Genomic DNA, 20,079 nt, shown 5'->3' with positions numbered 1-20,079 from the left:
AACAGCTCCATCTGAACTATAGAAATGTCCTAGAGATGCATGAAACTAGACTTTTACCAATATCTGATTTGGTGATATTTCTTTTTCCAAACATAAAATATAATAATAATAACACTGGCCAGCTCCAATATTCAGTTTATAGTTCTTACATGTTGTGTGAGTCAAACAGATCTAAATTGAAATGATTTTCCAAAGGCGGCAAAAAAGTTTCAAGAGTAGAAATGAGACCATAGGATGTTTGAAAGCTTTGTTCATAGGAATCAAAAGGAGTGAGTGCTCATCCAATACATCTCCACACATACATACCCAGTGCACACACACATGCACCTCATAAGTGGGAAAGTGTGAGGTCTCTTGTGAGTCACCCTAGAAAATCCATTTGTTCCAAGCACACTTGTATATCTCACAATATAATACAGTGAGTGGCAGAATGGGCATGGTTGGTTTGCAAATCAGCCAAGGAAGAGAAAGAAGAAGACGCAACCATGGCAGCCATTTGTACTATCAACCGGCTGGCATTAGTTTAATAGCTTAAGTTCTGTGTGATGGTTTTTGAAAAGACAGGAGACATTTACAACTCCACTCACTAGTGAGTTCCCTGTACTCAAGCACGTTCAGGTCATCTCTCCTGCAGACCATGCTTAAGTACACATGAATCATGAACACCTCACTGAGTTGACTTTGGTCCAGTGCCCAAGTACGGTATGTTTGTATCCATTCTGATCACATGAACTAGACTTTAGTCAAGTGTTCACATACCTGGGCCTGGTGCCCTAATGTCAAACTACCCCAAGACTCCGGTTTAATCAGTGGGGAATTGTCAGGGCCCTCTGGGCCCTCAGAGAGTGCCTGAGTAAAAGTAATATTTTAAATGGCATCAGTTCATATCACGTCATAATTGAACAATCTACATAAAAAAGTAAGAAACCCCTCAATACATGCCTTAACATTTTTTCCAGTTTATTCTATAGGGTTAAATGAATGAGAACTGTAATTCCTCTTATCAGAATTTTCAGTCACTGCTTTTGCTTTGCAGGATTTCTTTACTTTCACATTTAGTTCATTTTCAAATGGGGGTTAAATTGACCAATCACATCTCCCCTCTTAGTGGGTGGCTTTGTTATTACTGACTTAGCGAAAACCTGTGCCCACTGAAGAGGGACAAAGAGCAGATATATACACTGTTTCTGGATGAACTTTTAATGAAAATTTTGAGTTAATCTGTAAATGAAGACTTACATGTGGAATCAATTTAGAGTGCATAAAACAGGTTTTTGAGAAAAATTTTAACTCCTGGAATCATGTGAAAACCTACCTCTGGTGGACCTGTTTTCAAGAAATGCAACCTTTTAAAAGTGAGGGATTTAAAATCCATGAAGCTGTTGTGCCAACTTATTTTATTCAGCTTCTGTCACTTTCTTTGGAGAAAGATTTGGGAAAAACATCATAATGCAGAGCTGCAGTTCAGTCATTAAATTTAGCAAGTTAGTGATTGTTATATGTTTTAATTCTGCTTCGTGGCTGTTTTTATAAATCTGAACACTTTTTACAACTGGCTGCTTTAACATTATTTATGAACAATGTTGAAGAATAATGGTAAGTTACAAAGAGCCATGTTCAGTGTTAATTGTCCATGGCCCTGCAGTGTGTGTTACCTTCCTGTGTGTGTTGTTATGATCTGCAGTCTTAATAGAGATGTTTTTGGTCTTGTCTAGGGAGGATGATGTGACTGTGTGAAATAAAAATCTACTTGCTTATGAAATCTGCTCTTTCTTGTTTCATAACTTTCTCTCTTTGTTTATTTTTTTTCCTAGTGGTACTGTTAAGGCTGGACTTGAGATTTACCTTTAAAGCTTTATTTATTATTATTTTATTTCCTTTTCATCTTTATTTAATCAGGAAAACCTCAGTGAGATTAAAAGTCTCCTTTTCAAGAGTTTCCTGGCCAAGACAGGCAGGTGCAAAGTTGACAAACTTACAGACAATAAGCTGCAATACATTAAAGTAATATAGCATACCAGAAAACATGAAATAATTAATTAAGCAAATATCTGTCAAAATTGGACCAAGACCAAGTCAAACACTGACCTAAAAGTTGCAGCAACCAGCCTGTTTTAGACAAAGAATAGTGCGTTTCTTTGTAGCCAAGCATTAAATACTGTAGCAATGAAATTCTGAATACTTATCTCAAAATATTAGAATATCACCAAACAATAATCAAAAAGGCATTTATAATACAGAAATGTAAACCTGTAAAATGTTGTTGATTCATCACTTAGTACTTGGTCGGCCTCCTTTATCATAAATTACAGCATCAATGTAATATGACATGGAGCCAATCAGTCTGTGGAACTGCTGGGGTGTTAGGAAGCCAATGATGCTCTGAAAGCTGCCTTCAGCTTGTCTGTATCATTGAGACTGTTGTCTCTCAGCTTCCTCTTAATAATAGGAAGAGATTCACTATAAGCTTTAGGTGAGGTGAGTTGGCTGGCCAATCAAACACAGTAAACCCATTGTCATTGTAAACCAGTTTCTGGTAGATTTGGCTTCACTGTGTGCAGGTGCATAGTCCCGATGGAAAAGGAAATCACTCACTTGACTCTGGACTTAATAAAGCATGGTGGACCAACACCAGCAGATGACATGGCACCCCAAACCATCACTGACTGTGGAAACTTAAAACACTAGACTTCAAGCGTCTAGCTTTCCCGGCCTCTCATATCTTCCTCCACGCCCTGGGACCTTGATTTCTAAATAAAAAGCTAAATTTACTTTTATCTGAAAACAGGACTTTGGACCACAGAGCAATGATCCAGTCCTTTTTCTCCCTAGCCCAGGTGAGACACTTCTGACATTGTCTCTGGTTCAGGACTGGCTCAACAATCACACAACCCTTGTGGTCCATGTTCTGGACACATCCGTGTCCGGTGGCTCTTGATGTACTGACTCCAGCCTCAGTCAAGGGCTGGGCTGAGCTCATCCCTGTTGCTTGTGGACCTTTTCTCACCACTCTGCCAGTCAACTTTGTTTTGATACAGATATTGTGATATTGTTACCCTGAAAACAGCCTGCACTTTCAGCAATAACCTTCTGTTGCCTACCTTTGTTAAGGGTGCCAACAATTGTTTTCTAGACATTTGTCAAGTCAGAAGACAGCAGTCTTCCCCATGATTGTGGTAGTGTGTGCTGAAACAGAGTGATAGAACAAAGGGTCTGGAAACATTTGCAAACTGGACTTTTCCACAAAATCTTAATATTTTGAGAGGAGGATTTTTGGTTTTCTTGACCTGTAAGCTGTAATCATCAAGATTAAAACAAAAAAAGTCTTGAATTGTTTCACTTTGCATGAGATGGAGCACAGCGAAAGTTCAAGCAGGAAGACTGTTTCTACTCTTTCATTAGTCCCCATTCACTCTCTTAAGTACTCAGCTAATCAGACTCTGCCACAACCTTGTTTGATTGTTTGACCAATCATCATACAACTGTTATATTCTAAATCTGTCATCATCTTCTTTCACTGTCTGCATGTCATTTCAGCGTGGACACTGCTACCTTCCTCCACCCCAGCCACCTCCATTCAATTCATCAGCATCTAGTCCAGATCCTCACAGGTCTCCTGCTCATCTCATCCTGCATACCTCAGTCTCCTCCTCCAAGCCAACTCACTGGTTCCTGGTGCAACTTCTTAGAGTCCACTCCTCACCTCATCCTGCATCCCTCATCAACACCACCATCAGTGTCTAGACTCCTATGGGGGGTTTCTCATTCCTGCCATTTGCCCCACTACCCCTTTAAGTGCATGAAGTCATCACAATGAAGTCTAATCAGCAAAGACATTGCATATTTCTCTTTCATTAAAATTTGTAAAATGCATTCAGGTTAAACTTGTATTAAGTCTCCCCTGATTGAGATGAATCTAGAATATATGGAAATTTGATTTCTTGAAAGAAATCACAGCAAACTTTTTCATGGTATTCTAATAGTTTGAGATGCACTTGTATACATGCCCCCCCCCACACACCCCCCACCCACCCCCCACCTCAGGTGAGATATTTAAGCATGTTATTGTGTGTTTGTGCATGACTGACCTTGGAGTTGTCCGTGTCCTGGAAAGTCAAGCCAAAGTAGTCCCTCTCCAGCAGGTTCAGATGGCCACACACCATGTCCAGCAGAGTCTGGCCCTTGGCAAATTTCTGTAACACACACACAGACACACACAGGCACAGCATGCATTAAAACACATAAATACACAAAGAGCAGTTGAGTAGGTGAGAAAGTGGAGGTCCATGTTTTATGAAAAGCATAAATTGTGCAAGCACAATAATAAAATCTAATAAAACTGTGTGAGACTGTGGAGCTTCTAGTGCTAAATTAAGAAATCATATCACCGCATCGTCCCTGTCATTCTGCCAGGGAACCCTTTTAGGGCCTTTTCTCTCAATATTTCTAATCTTTATCCATAAGTATGTGAAAAAATAATGGCTTAAAATGATTATAATGGAACCCAAATAGCTATCTGATTATATGCTTTATGTTGTAGTATGTTTTAGCTGGGTTCTATTTTTAAGACAATAAGACCTTGTTTTTATTGATATTTCATAACAGAAAGCATTCTAAAAATATCTGACATGAAAATGCAGTCCAACTGTGTTCTTAGACATGCTTACAGTGTCCTCTCGCCCCAGTTGAGTGGGAGGAGCTGCTCTTTCCTCCTCTTTCTCTTTTATAAGAGAAGTGATTGTATTTGGCATCAGTGACGTTTCAAGAGACCACACCTATTTTCTCCGAGAGCCTTGGGGGCTAAGAACACGGCCTCAGTGGGAGCACAGGCAGCCTTGGCAAACTGCTCTTCCATTACACACACACACAGAAACACACACGCCAGATTCATCTCCAAGGGAAACCTGGCTCCTATGGCGACAAAGCATCCAAGCAGCTGTTACCATGGAAACAGAAGTAATAGGTCCCTTCTGAATGTGCCTGTGCCCTCTCGCTGTCTCTATCTGTGGTTACCACAGGGCCGCCACAGAGCTTTGTTCAGCTGTAAGAGGGAAAATCTGGCACTAGTCTGTGGCGCTTTTCAAAAATTAAAGCAAAGCTAATTAATAAAGCATCAAAAAGACATTTATCTCTCAGTCAAATAAATAATCATTGATTTCCTGCTGCACTGAGGCTGCTATGTCAGAATCATGTTGATTAACAGGCAGGCACTGCTCTCAGAGATATTTTTGGGGTTGCGGTGCATATATTCGATTTTCCTACAAAATGAAATTGCAACACACATCTCAGGTGGTCCCCCAAGCATGGCAAGCAATTCAGGAGCTGCTGATGAGATTTCAGCGTCGCTCCAATTGCCTCCAATCACATTTCTGTGACTAGTTCTGTGGGTTGATTGTGTTAGCGGCCATTTGGTGTAATCCTAGAGATCCATTCTGCAGTTTGCCTCAGCCATGCAAACAAGATGAGTAGAGCTAGTGTGTGTGCATCTCTGTGTGTGAATGGGTAAATAGCCTGCCAAGGAGAAAGTTAATCTCTTCAACTTAGTCACTTTTGACTACGGCTAAAGGAAAAGTGGGAAGATGTGGTGATGTCACAGCCACAGTTGGTTATTCAATGGCTTAATTCAGAGCTAAACAGCTAAAAAAGAAATTTGTCACTTCACTAATGTGTCTGATCACACCATTTCCTCTCCATTAACTCCAAAATACAAGACATACGTGAGTACCCTTCGAAAACTGTCCAAGATAAAATCACTTTAATTATAACAAATCAAATCCATCGTTATTATTAGTGGAGTTACAAAAACTGTGTCTCTGTTTCATCAGTTTTTAGACCCTCTGATAAACAGGCATGTCCTTCAAATCACACACCTACAATTTGTAATACAAGCTTTAAATATGAAGCTGCACAACCCAGGCTGAGACAATTCTGACGACATCACCGGGCTATTTTTCAGACTTCACAGCACTCCCTTCAGAGCTAAACAAGGCTCTGTCAAGATGTTTAAATATGCTTTGTGCTTGTGTTAAGAAAACCCAGCTTATAAACGTGAAAAGGGGGGCTTTTTTCTTGAATCTCGAATCTCAAGCTATGAATTCCGTTTTCCCATTTCATTGGAACACAAATAAAAATGTTTACCTCACACTAAATGTTCCTAAGACCCTGCATGCACATATCAGGACATGACATTTGAAATTTGCTATGAAATTTTCAGGAACATGTTTGGTTTCTTTGGGGAATCTTTCAAGTATTTTTCAAAGAAAATTTTGAGGGTATGTTTGTACGTTTTGAAGAGTTTCTGTGAAAGTTTGCTTTGTTATTTATAGGCATTTTAATGGGAATTTAAGGGAATGAGAATTTTCCTTTGTGTTTTGTCATTTTAATGGAATTTTGGGGAAGGTATATTTAAATTTTCGAGAATTTATTTTAAAGAATTTCTAGGAGGAATTTGCTTTGGAATTTGGGGGACTGACATATTAAAGGGATGGAATTTTTTGAGACATTTTTATTAGACTGTGTAGGCTTTATGATCAAGTTTCACAGCTCAGGTCTCAGGAGGTTAAAGCTGATTCACATTTAAGGTTACAGTGGTGAAAAGTAACAGATAATTTTTATTACTTCAAATGGTTTTGAGCTTGTTAAGTGTTTTTACGGCTGTCTGATTACAGGTCTAGCTTATTGATTCACACCAGTGTGCAGCACTTGGAGTCCAAGACAAATTTCTCTAAGGTTGTCGTGTCATATCGTATCAGTTGTGTCATCTCGTATCATCTCGTTTCGTTTTGTCTCACATTGTATTGTATGACATCTTATGGTATCTTATAGTATCTTATGGTGTCATATTGTACTGTACCACATCATATTTTACCACATTCATACACTGATGGCAGAGGCTGCTTTGTTAAATGGCATTCCCATCTATTTTAAGGATAAGTACAAGTATTCAAGCACTCAATGTGGACATCATTACTCATTTAATGTATCAGTATTTGCACACTATAGCATCACATGTACTTTAAGGGTCAATCCAATTTCCACCCCTTAGCCCTTGCCCCTTGAGTGGTAAGGGGTAGGGTTGTAAACCTTCCCTGAAGAAATGAGATGCCACTTGATTGCTGTTCATCATCACACATTGCCCGTAAACAGTGCGTCATCAGAGGTGACAATAAAAGCTTCTACCATTTTGTTCACACTATGGATTGCCTTGTTGATCTTTCCATTAGTTTATAAAGGTAATAGCTCTGGTTTACATGTGTACACACCGAAAATACAATAAACTCCCATCCCTAGTAGCTAAAGATTGAATATACAATGAAAAATCACAACTGCTGTATTTTCTGTAATCAATGTCCAAAATATATACATTTACACAGTTGTCAGTTGTGCTATTTGGCAACTGAATGCAGTGCATGGTGGGAAATTCATCATTCCCCTTGATTTCAAGTGTAGTCCTGAAAAATCTTTGTTTAAAGGGCTATGTAGCCCTTGGCCCTTAAACCTAGCACTCCATTCAAAAGAGAATTGGGACACCCCTTCACCTGACGTGAACGTGCAAACCAAGGGGAAGGCCTAAGATAAGGGCTAAGGGGTAGAAATGGGATTGACCCTGACTTTCTGGGTTCTTCTGACTAGATATACTTGGTAATAGAAATACTAAAAAGTAAGAAAATAATCAAAGGTACGCAGAGGTAAACCCTCTCCAGCCATGGCCCTGGCTTTATTAGCACAGGGAGCTGGATAGCAGTAACAACAACTGCTTTACAATAGCTACAGTAACTCCTAAGGGACATAAGACTCAAAAGGCAAACAAAATTTAGCCTGTTAGCACTGGTTAGCACATGTTTGTGATGGTACCAAAAACAAAATTGGCAACAGCAAAAACACTGACACTAGGTTTAGTTTAAGGAGAAGAATTCAGCAAGTGGATAATATTTGAGTTAGAGTCAGAGACACTATCATGATGACCAACATCTACAACAGAAGAACAGATTTATGATTAAAGAGCAGCCTGCTGAGGTACAGCAGACTCCTGGACAGGTCTCTCCATGGCTGTACATGTTACTGTTTGCTATTTTTGTTGAGACTAACGTGTTTTGGTCTGTGGAGGAGTACACGGCAACGACTGAATAAAGTCTGATCTGTCTTGTTTATTTTATGGAGCAGTTACTAACCCTCAGTTACTATATCATTTGGTGGACCTCCAAAATCCCTGTGTGTGATGTATTTTTTTTACGGTATTGATGAATTACTAGATGAGGCAGTATGAGTGCTCAAGTACATAAACTGCTGTAAAATCCCATCCATGAGATCATACGCGTACACACACCACTGATTGCCTAAAGACACCTCAAAATGTTATTCTATTAGCTGGGGATCAAACCTCCAACCCTTTGACTAAGAGATAACCAGCTCTACCACTGACGTATATCTGCCTTAAAAGAGGCTTTCTACTTGGCCAGAACTCAAACCCCTTGCTTAGTGTGTTGTGAAGAGCAAAGTAACAGCCCTAACCAGCGAGCTAATCAGCTGTTAGTGTTAGTTCTACTCTAAAATGATAACACTAACATTAATTTTTGATCAATCAAGCATTACAGAAAAAAAACACTCCTATAAAGAATTCCTTTAAAAATATCAAACTAACCATTTATAAGCAGCTGTTTTTTAGATTCCTCAGGCAGACGCACAGAATTCACAGAGTGATCAGGTTTTTCTTTCATTTTACAAAAGTCTCTGTGGATTAAGGCTCAATAAAGATAAGCTTAGTTTATGTTGCCCTCAGTCAGATGGGCTGTGCTCCAGTGTTGGTCTGTAAACATTGCTGAGAAACCTTGAGATCAAACTCATTTGACCCTTCAGAGGTTTAGCTCTGCTGTTGACTGCTCTCTGACCATGCAGCGGCAGAGGCAGAGTTACAGCTGCAAACGAACTTGTAAGATGGGTGTTATTCAAATGGGAAGAAATTGCACAGAATATGCTGCACATAAACTGATTTAATCATCCGTTCAGCTTTTTTATAAAAGAGGGCCAGTTTGGCCCCAGTGTCATTAATCTTTTATTTGTTTTTCAGCTTGTTAAGCTGTGATCACAGGACACTCACACTGACAGAGATAGTGATTCTCTCCACAGAGGAACATTTAGAGTGAGAACTTAATGCACTTTGGTTATGGTTGATGTTTTTTATTTTGTGCATGAACACTTTTACCTGCTTTATTGCTGTTATTGTTGCATCTTTCATGTTTCATTTATCAGGAAAAAAGACATTTTATGGATAAATAGATGAGAGCAATTTATTAACAGGGTCCCTTTTTAACAGCAGCAGCTGAGCTTTGAAAAATCAGGCACACAGATGGCTTTTATTTTAAACCCAAGACAGTGTAGCCTCTTTTATAAAGGGGAAACCAAGCAGCAGTCTTTGGTAAGGAGAAATGAAGCCCATTCAGACGTGCAAAATTAAACTTCCTGTAGAATCCACATAAGGCTGCCTACAAAAGCTGAGGAATCCCCTTTGGATACAACATTTATTGAAATTTCTGGTTTTTGACAGAATTACCCACAGAGGAGAAATGTCATGGATTTTTAATGTCTAGACTAGTTTTGGTCATGGAGAAAAAGGCTAACATTTTTATTCATAGTTTTAGTTGACAAAATCAGTGCTTCAACCGATGCATTTATTAGTAAAACTGCACAGGGGTGAAAAATAACTCATCTGTTTTATGAAATCTAAACTCCTGTGAGGTACACCCAAAGTGTAATGCTGTATGCCTCTAAACAGTTTGTTGTCTGACAGTGTTAATTTTGTTGACTTAACATGTGACTAAAAATTTTCATCGACAGCCTTTTTCCATGAGAAAATAGATCTTTGATAAATAAAATTAAAAGTAAGTTTGTTTTTGTCAAGATGACTAAAACTAGAGTTTTCCATGATTCATTATATTTCTCCGCTATGGTTTAATAATCCATCTGTAGCTATTCTGCCTCTCAGCTGTAGAAAGCAGAGACCCCAGGTTCGGCAAGGTGCATAGGACACACTACCATGGTTTGGTACCAGATTCAGCCAAGAGAATAAATGCCTGGACTGCAAGTTAAGACTAATATGTGACCGAAGCCAGATAAAGTTACTGCAAGTCGGCATTCCGGTGATTGAGAAAAATGGATACAAAGTTGTTTTCTCCAAAATGATCATTTTATGCAAGTCCGACATTTAAACTACTCATTCGATAAAAAAAGTAACACAAATGTGATATTTAAAAGCGCTAATTTTGTGTTTTAAAATGTCCTATTCTCGCAGTTGCTGCAAGGATATTGAGGGGAGGGGAAAGCGAAACTGCGGGGTGATAATTGGCTGCTCAGTCTGCCATTGTTCCCAGCTTCGCCCATTGAGATGGACAATAACAAACACCGCATGGCTCAAACGCACCCCCCTCGGCACGTAACTACAGCTGTTTCTAGTTATCACCTTTATCAACAAGCCTCAAGATGAACTCTGCAGCGAAGAAAAGTAGAAGAGATGACGAAGAAGCCACAAAAACTATCAACAGACTTCGGACAACTTCAAGATCACACGACAGGGCAAGTTTGATGAAGGTGGATTTCCTGTGGGAATATTTTGATGAGCGTCACCAGTCCAATTCAGAAGCTTGGTTTGGGTGGACTTTATGTAAATGTGGCCCTATTGTTTACGCCCATCTCCCGGCCTGTCTGAAGGTAGGGGAAGTCCTGAAACTTTGAGCCTGTGTTTCTCAGAACAAACAGGAACTAGAAGTTAACATTCATATGAGTATATATTTGTAAAATATGATCAGATTAAGGTGTATGATAGACCATTTGAAAGCTTGGAATCTACGCTTTCATAATGTGTAAAAAAACTCAAAAAAGACTTCGGACGACTTGCAGGACTTTTTACCAGCTTTGGTCACGTATGTGAGGACTTTTTATGGACTGAAACTAGACTAAAATGTATTGAGTTTTTGTTGACTAAAACTATAAAGGGTAGAAATGACCAAAATGTGACTAAAAATAAAAGGCATTTAATCTAAAGACTTTGATTTATACCATCTATAGTGGAAATGCAAGTAGTCACATGGTCAAAAAGTGGAAGAGTAATCAGAGCAGAGTTTGCCACACTGTAAAGCCAAACAGACTAAAATACAAGTATTTTCACATCATTTTAGTTTGAGAAATCCACGTTTTATTGCAGATGGCTATTCAGGGTTGTTTGTTTGCACTAGGACAGTGAGGTAAGTGAAGTTCTTTCTTTAACACTATAGGTCCAGGTTAAGGACTGGTCAATGTAAATGCACTGAGGTCAATCAATACCTATAACGTCAGGAGCCAAACATCAATAGTAGGCTCAGGCTGCTTCTCTTCAGTTTATCATCAGTCCCAGCTTGCTCGCTTACTCACTCACTTGACCGACATCATGACTGCCATTAAAGTAATGATTCCTCTGCATTCATCATTGTGTCCCTCCTTGCCTTTTTCCATTAAAGATGCTCTCATATACAACAAACAGAAGCATGCACTGCTCAGACTGAGCCCCCTCCATACCCATCCTCCTCCTCCCCTCCTTCTCTTTTCCTCCTCCCATTCTATTTTCTCCCTAGTCAAACATTAAGAGCAGTCATCTGTCAGCTGTATGGATTACCTGTCAAAGGCCAGTACCTCTGATGCCACTGCCCAGGTGACATGAAGAAATGTGAGTGCATGTGCTGAAGATGGGGGATGACTAGAAGGAGAATGTGTGATGCTCAGTAAGGACAGCTGACATATTTTTCCACTCCCTGACTCTGGTAAGTAAAACATTTGAGGTCACGTGCGAGGCAATAAGCCATAAAAGGAAGGCAGATGATGTGAATCAGGTCGAGCGGCCAACAAGATCATTCCTTCACGCATCACACTCCATCATTGGCAGCAGCCAATCAGCTCCCAGGACTGGCAGGATCCCCGTTTAGTGCGGAATGCCTCGTTTGACACCCCTCGCTCTACCTTCAGGAGTCATATCAGTGTGGGAGCAGATTACTGTGCAGTGTTCAGTCATGATGAGCATGTGGGCTTCTGTATACACAGAGAGTGGCAGGGATTCACCGAGCAACGCCCGTCTGTTTACAAACATAAAAGGCTCCGGTCACGATTCATGGAAGCTGAGGATTGCTCATCTGAGCCTCCAACCCCCACAAAGTGATGCCTGTCTTATACCTACCTACCCTCTCACAGGAAGAACAGCAGCAGAGCTACATTTCCTGACTCAGTAGCATGAATTACCCAAGGAGACTAAATCCCTCTGAGGTGTACTGAGGTGTGCTGTGCTGAGTCAAGAAGTCTGTTCAGAAAGGGGAGATTTACACCACCTTCTTAAAATGCAGTTTTTTGGACACCCTGCACTGAAAGATATGATTTTAGGTATGTGTGCATTTAACTGAGCAGAAACAGCAATATTGGGTATAAATAGCATAGCAAAACAGCCATTTGAAATTGGTTTTCTTTCATGTTTCTGCATCTTTGCAGGATTGCAAATGTTGTTTTCAGCTGAGGCAGCTTTAAATACGATATGTCAAATATTGCAGTTCACCCTTTCCATCTCTTTGGGAATGTTAATTTTGTTGGCTTCAAAAAATTTTCTGGGATCTTGAAGAAACTCTGCTATGAAGTATGATAAATCAAATATGCAACAATAAATGAGACATTATCCAGGAGAACAAAAAGAGTCCACTCGGTTCAAGTAGTCCTTTTTAGTTAGGAAGGTTCCTGAGTGAAATGACCCTGAAGTGTTAAAGAGTGGGCTATGATTTGAGCTGTTTACATTCTCTAACAGATGGTGAATGAAGCATCTTTTATGATCTACTTTAACATAGGATAAGCTGGACTATCCTTTACAACAGGAGAGAAGAAATAGTTACCTATATTTCTCTGAATCCACTTCATTTTAAATGAACGTGACAATCATGTGATAGCTCACAAATGACAAATGATTTTAATTTTTTTCACTAAATGTTATCCAAATAACTTATTGGTTTTTCATTCAATAATTCAAACTGCTTTTGTGTTTGGATGATGTTAAAGACAGCTTATTCCTTCGGATGCGATTGTTGTGTTTCTCATCATAATTCTGAAAGTAAGATGAAAAGTTTCCTACTTAAAATAAGATATCTTTTTACCACCTCATGGTTTGAAATTTGAAAAATAAATACAGTCATGTGCAAGTTTTAGGCTTGTAGGGTGATAAGGATTCATCACTGACCAAATGTGCCACAGCTCTGAGCTGGGGTGGCAGGGGGGCAGAGTCAGGCTCAACACATGTCAACACACTTGTGTGTCACTCGGCAGCCAAGGTCAAGCTTGATGGCATCTCTGTTGGCTTGACCTTTTCACCCCTGGTAATATGACAAGAGACTGCCAACAGTTTTCAGGCCCATGGGACATCCAGAGCACGACTGGGGGCCTGTAGCAACCCTACTGCCTGCCCAGACGGTACCCTAGACCATTTAGACCACTTACTGGCCACAGCCACCCCTTACTGCTCCCCACAGGTGTGGACTTTATTATTTTTTCAACAGATTATTTTCTCATGCCCTGGTAATATGCAAGGACATCCAAAGCACAGCTGAGATTATGTCAACCGATGGTACTCTGAAGCAGATTACTTGCCATATTTGCGGCTTTTAGCAGCCTCAGTTTTAGGCACATGAGTCAAAAGGTTTTGCATTGTACTGTATAAACTGCAAATATATATGCAAATATATAACAGATCTATAATTGATAAGTATGTTTTTTTCCTAAGCTCAAACTAGTGTTAGCTCAGAGTAAATCACAAAGCACATCAGAAAGTTATGGGTTATCTGGATGCCTTCTCCAAATATTTTGGTAGTTTTCAAGCAGAAAACGAGATGTATGACAGTGCTGAGCTAACCTTTAGCAACATGCAGGTACTTAATATAGCAAAAAAGACTGCCCCCTTATTAAATCATCAATTTGCATGTCAATTAAGTAAAAGGATATTAATTATTTGTTGTTTTTCAGCCTGAAAAGTGGCATCAAACTGAATCAGAAACACCACATGTAGAAAGAAATTACCACTGCAGTCCTTCTTCTTGAGGATAACCAAAGTCCAGCTGATGTTTGAATATTTAATTCATACAACTGTGATATAAAACTTGATGTTATCACAGCTCTTTGCATTCAGATTATAAAATAATCTCAATTCTTGACATAAAGGTTTTTAAAAACATGGTCAGCTTCATAAGATGGCAACAAAAAAATCATGGCTTGGCTCTTAAAAGAAGCAGCATGCAAACAAGAATAAATAGGCTACTAGATGGACTCAGCCTAAACAGTCCCAGACTGAAAAAAGGGTGGCAGACAAACCTCGGTTTCAGGCATCATTAATGGTTTAATCATAATTGACGGAGGATATAATGAAGTGAAGTGTTTGTTACTATGCCTATCTCTTATTTGAATGGCTTTCTTGCCACACAAATGATTTCTATTCTTACATTTGAGAGCACTGGATGAGGTCCGATCTTTTACAGCCTTCAGCTATGCGTCCATGCATAATTACACAAAAGGCACAGTAGTGGATTGGACGGATCATTTAAGTCTCCAGACATGCCGATTAATAACGATCCAAAGTGGATAAATGTCTCATGTTTGTTAAGGGTCAGCTCTTGAGCACATGCTCTAGGTGTATACGGTTAAACTATTTGAAATAAAACACCCCTCAACAATCCACAGCAATCTAAAAATATTTCCTATTAAAGATTTACAGCTTTTTTTCAAAACTACATTCTTTTTCTGTTTAAATCTCCCACAACATTTACCGAGGAGGTTGTTTGTGTATACACTTGAACTTTGATAATTACAGAAAGCAGCCTCTCAATTTGTTTTCTGTTTTGTTTTTGTTTTTTTTTTAAGTAAATTTGTAAAGAAATGCTTGTTCAGCAAATATACTAAACTGAAATCTCGCCATTTTAAAAGCAGCATTGCTAACAGGGACTGTCAGTGGTTGGGTGCAATGTTGAATAAATGTAAAATGCCATATCTAATGTGTGCATACATGAACTGAGACCTGGTGTTGGTTTTTAGTGTATTCTCTGCTCAAGTCCAGATGGATAAATGCCAATCTGTGTATGGAAATGACCGTTCACCCAGATTTGTCATGCACATCTGTGACTTTCATCAAAGAAAACTAAAATTCTGTAAGTGTTTTAGAGAAAATGGCTTTTTTTTATTTGCTTATTACTCTTCATGTTGCTGTTTCAATGCTGTGCAAGGTATCATTAAGTGCTGAAGGGTTAAATATTTTGATAACAGACAGAAACAGGGTTAATAGTAATTTAAAAGGCCACAATTGTTAAAGGTGCAGTCTGTAAAATTGGGTAATATTAGCTACACCAAACTGTCTAGCTGTTGATGCTTACTCTAGTAGTGGTGTCAATCAGTGGTAATAAAAAAATGTGGTTCCTTTATTTGGTCCCTTCTGTGATACTGTAGAAACATGCAAGGTATAAAAATCAAAGATGGTAGTGTCTGTGAAGGGGAGCCTCCCTATGTGTGAACTAAAGGTTAATTCTAAGTGAAAAAAAATAAAATTGTTTCATATATTCAGGTAAATAAACACTAATTCTGACAGGTCTACTCATTAATATTATGTTTCATTTTTACCAAGTTTGTTCCACTAAATGCTACTAAGGTTAAATATTGCTCAGTGCACCTTTAAAGCTTTTGATAAAGATAATGATCTACTTTCTCTGATAAGATAGCCAAGCCATACCTCGACTGCAGCCTCGTAGTCTGAGCCATCCAGCAGGGTGACTTTGACAGGGACAGTCTTTGGCCTCTTGGTGGTTTTCTGGGGGGATTTGGAGGCTTTGCTGGGGGTCTTCTCTGAGCTATCATCCGCTTCCCCATGGTCCTCTGGAACCTGGGAGGCAGAAAATCCTTCCTTTTATTTACTGAGCTTCAAATCAATGTACTTTGCCTTTCATTTAAATATTTTTATTGATTATATGCTTGTCTTGCAAAGTGATTTACAGCCAAATCTCTGATCATGTGAGGAAACCATCAATGCATGATGTAGTGCAATAGCAGCCGCCTTTAGATGTTAAGATGTTAAAGTGCTGGCACAGACAGAGGCGGGCTCACTGCCTTGCATATCAAACAGAGAGCCGGAAGGCCCCTGAGTGATTGAAAGGCTCCAGTTAAATGATGTACAGCTGCTGCAAGTTCCACTATGCTCCCACCTGATTGGTTCTCCTGGCGTCACCCTCCATTGCGCTCTTCATCTCCCCAGCCAAAGCCTTCTCTGTTGTCATAGAAATGGATTGCAGTCCTGAAACCAAACACAAACATATTCAGTCAACATCAAATCTTTCCTTGTTCAAAAATAAAGGAGAAGCGTGGGAATGTTTACTGCTGTAGTCCAATCTGCTTATGGATTTATGATGGATTTCACTCATTAGATAAAAAGAAGAAACACTTCTCATATGCAGCATACCAAATCATCACTGTACCCCAAAAATCACAAATTTAGACACCTCTGCAGGTGACAGACTTCATGTGGTATTTTTAACCATACTGTTCAGACTCCCTGTCCTTCCCACATGCATGTTCACTGCACTGTGCATGAAAAAATGTATGTGAAAGAGAGGACGAGGGCAGCTCAGCTCACAGCCTCCCACAGGAGCACTCTGCATGAAGAGCATCGGCTCCAGGACGCTCTTTTCTCACACACTAGCGAAAGGAGATAGCATAAATTACATCAGCCAGAGAGCCCTGCGGCAGCGCACGAGACGGCAGACACACCAAGATAGAGAATAAAAGAGAGAGAGGGAGAGAAAGGGTGAGAGAGATGACAAGGGGGGAGAGGGCAGTGAGGATGTGACAACAATCTGAGGATGAGACAGGAGGGAAAGGAAAAGGTGAGGGGAGAAAACAGAAAAAAAGAAGGGCTGGAGAGTGAGAAACATTAACAATGCTGATATAATATTCGGGTGAGCTGGAGACAAATGAGACCTTCAGCTTGAAGGTGACCATGGCTGTACTCCACCTCTGCACAGTGCTCTTTCTGCAGGTGATATGCAGCACAATGGCAGATATTTAGATACAGCTGGTGGAGAAAATGAATTAAAGGAGATAAAAAGTGGAATTAATGTATAGCTTTTTTATAAAAAAGGAAGCGCACGGTCACAGGAATAAAGCACTTTTCTGTCATGTGAAATTGTGCAGCACTGCATTTGAATACTAGAGGAATACTGGATTGTGATGAAATAGTTTTTATCGTGAAGATTATGTTCCTCTGCCCCTATAAAAATACTTTGATTATAGCAAAGATATGAAGCCTTCCATTCCTGGAGTATTTTGTTTATCTTAAAATATTCCTAATCTTCAGCCTAAATCAAAAGGTTTGTGTGCAAGAAATGCAAACTCAACTGAATAATGAAAGAATTATTTTAGAAACCCCCAAAAATGTGTCAGCCTAAGGCGCCTTAAAGTCCTGGAGAGTTCCAGCTGCTTCATTAGAGACTACCTACTGTAGAAAGTGTATAATGAAGCAATAAAGAGGACAAGGTTTTTACTTCTAAGCATGCTGTCATTAAAAGGTATCCCTCAAACTGTTGATTTGAGCATGAGTAAATAAGAAAGCTCTCATTTTATAACACATTCAGGATGTTTGAAGTTTAAATCTTAAGGATTTAGAAAATCATGAAAAGAGGTAAAAGGTTAATGAGAGAAAGGGATTAATGAGGAAGGGACATGTGAAGCTCTGATTTAAAAAAATAAGTACAAAGCTTCCAGGGAAAACTGTCATTAGGGAGGAGCAAAAAAGAAGCTTAATTTGGTCTAATAACGCAGAGCAAATTGTTTGTAAACCAGGAAGAGATGTGGTACTATTCCTCCCAAAAGAAGAGGCCCTAATTAACTAGTTTCTCTTCCACCAGCTGTTGGAGTACATCTCTGTGTTTACAGTTTTGGAAGGCTTGAACACAGCACGTCTCAGCTTTCATGATAGGTCAGCCTCCCTCTGCATAATGAAGCCGGATCAAAGGCGAGTACAGTCTGGCTGCAGGGAGGCTGCAGATGTCACACTCGCACCGTGCACGCTTCCCCGACTACTCTAAAGAACCTGAAGGTTCATTATCTTATTTATGCAATATAGCTTAATTGATTCCAAACTGTGTTATCATAACTTCATGTAATATGCATGACTAACATTTTGAGGTGTTCAAGGGTAAAAAGGTTAAAACAAAGTGAGATTTCCATGTTGTCAATTTGGCTAATGCCTATAGAGGGAGAATGTCAGACAGAGGAGGAAGCCTATTTACATGAGTGCATGCTTACAGTTGCTTTCCTAGAGCACTAGGACTATAACATGACACTTACTGATCTAATATCTTAATAATATATCTTGATGGCATTTTTGTCAACAGGAATAAAATTGTATCATATTTTCTTTATGTAATTACATAAGGCATCGAATACAACCCCAGTTCCAAAAAAGCTGAACTGCAGACTTATCATCCCACAGTTCAAAAGCCTGCATCCCTGATGGTACCGGGTTGCATTAGTGCCAATGGTACAGGCAGCTTACACATCTGGAAAGGCACTATTGATGCTGGAAAGAACATTGAGGTTTCAGAGCAACAGACAATGTCTCTACCAGTGAGACCTTTCATATTTGGCTATGCAATGCTAAACCACATCCCGCATTCATCACAACAGCATGGCTTCACAGTAGAAAAGTCTGGGTGCTGAACTGGCCTGCCTGCAGTCCAGAACTTTCACCTATAGAAAACATAACATAACACTGTGGTGTGTTGTAAATTAACTGTATTTAGAACTGACAAAGTGGTGTGATACATAATGAGACACGCCCTGGTGTTAGTCTATCATTATTAGCATGTTTCCCGTCCAATTAGACTGCATGGTTTACTTTGAATTAAAAGTTTTATAAAATGTTGCTATCTGTTAGAGACCAGAGATTATGTTTCTCTGGGCTTGGTTTGACATGCTTCTCTAACCATTTTCCATGATGTAAATTCCTTCATGTAACCAGTTGGTTACCAGTGGTTATTTTGTCTATTTACTGTTCAGGTTTAAATAATGAATGTAGCAGTGTGGAAACCTGGGAGTGCTGGGGGATTAAGTATGGGATCTTGGCACAGCAAAAGCAGCTGTGTAACTTTAACTCCCACAGTGTTTAACACTTCTCAGAGTTTATAGAATTCTCATGGTTTCTGAGATAAAATTTATATTTTACTGATATTTCAGTAGTGTTAAAGTTTAACACTCACAGTGTTTTTTTACATATTAGAATGTACTTTTAACACGATATTGTGCTAGAACCTTTCACTTTGGGTTTAAATTATTTATAACTTTTACTATTCACACAGCATAATGCACTTTTGACACTTAACTGCCATCTCACATCGAGTATCTGTGGCAAAGTCAGTTGTCTTACAAAAGAGATGGAGCAAAGAGACAGACGCAAAGCTAGCATACTGAGTAGAAGTCAGCACTCTTCCCTTAATTATAGACTATACCCTTCCACAGGTAGGAAATGACCAATGTAATGGATAACTATAATAATAATAATTTTATAATAATCCACCAGAAACACGAGCAAAGGAATCCCAACAGTAATCACTGTTCAACATGTGACATCCAAACACAAAAACATTTATAAATACATTTATCACATCTAAAACACATCCAAACTCTGCCTAAAGGCATGATGGGAAAACACCACCCCTTAGATTTGATCAATTAACTCTGTAAAGAGTTGGACTAACAATGAATGCAATTACACTAACTCCGACACAGAAGACCATTTAACTCTTAACTGAATGGAGTTAAATTACACTTTGAGAGTTAAATCAATTCTGAAATAATTCACACTGAGAATTCGACACTCTAGTTTTTGCTGTCCGTCCCTTGTCTGCTAACTCTCTGAGCTATGCAGCTAATGTGAAGCTAAGCTATGCTAAGGTAGCAACTTGGTGCTTGTTACAGCTCACAACTTCAGCTGCACATTCAGTTTTAATGCCAAAAGTAAGCATGCTATAGCACATTTTAATAGAACGGTGA

General features: G+C 39.3%; 1 protein-coding gene across 5 annotated transcripts in view; it reads right to left on the bottom strand.

The window, feature by feature from the left end:
- si:dkey-178k16.1 (band 4.1-like protein 1) overlaps positions 1-20,079 on the bottom strand; it is an 89,903-nt gene that overhangs the window by 44,745 nt on the left and 25,079 nt on the right. For 4 of the 5 annotated variants that reach the window (XM_041799515.1, XM_041799516.1, XM_041799517.1 and 1 more), the window contains exons 2-4: positions 16,236-16,324; positions 15,767-15,916; positions 4,089-4,193 (exon numbers count right to left, since the gene is read on the bottom strand). In XM_041799515.1, the coding sequence (XP_041655449.1) occupies positions 4,089-4,193; positions 15,767-15,916; positions 16,236-16,307 (327 nt within the window). In that variant the 5' untranslated portion in view covers positions 16,308-16,324. The remainder of the gene's footprint in view (positions 1-4,088; positions 4,194-15,766; positions 15,917-16,235; positions 16,325-20,079) is intronic. The other variant, XM_041799521.1, reaches the window with a different exon arrangement.

Source organism: Cheilinus undulatus, linkage group 11 (genome assembly GCF_018320785.1).
Source record: "Cheilinus undulatus linkage group 11, ASM1832078v1, whole genome shotgun sequence".
Classification (NCBI taxonomy): domain Eukaryota; kingdom Metazoa; phylum Chordata; class Actinopteri; order Labriformes; family Labridae; genus Cheilinus; species Cheilinus undulatus.
This window is presented reverse-complemented; position numbering and strand designations above follow the sequence as displayed.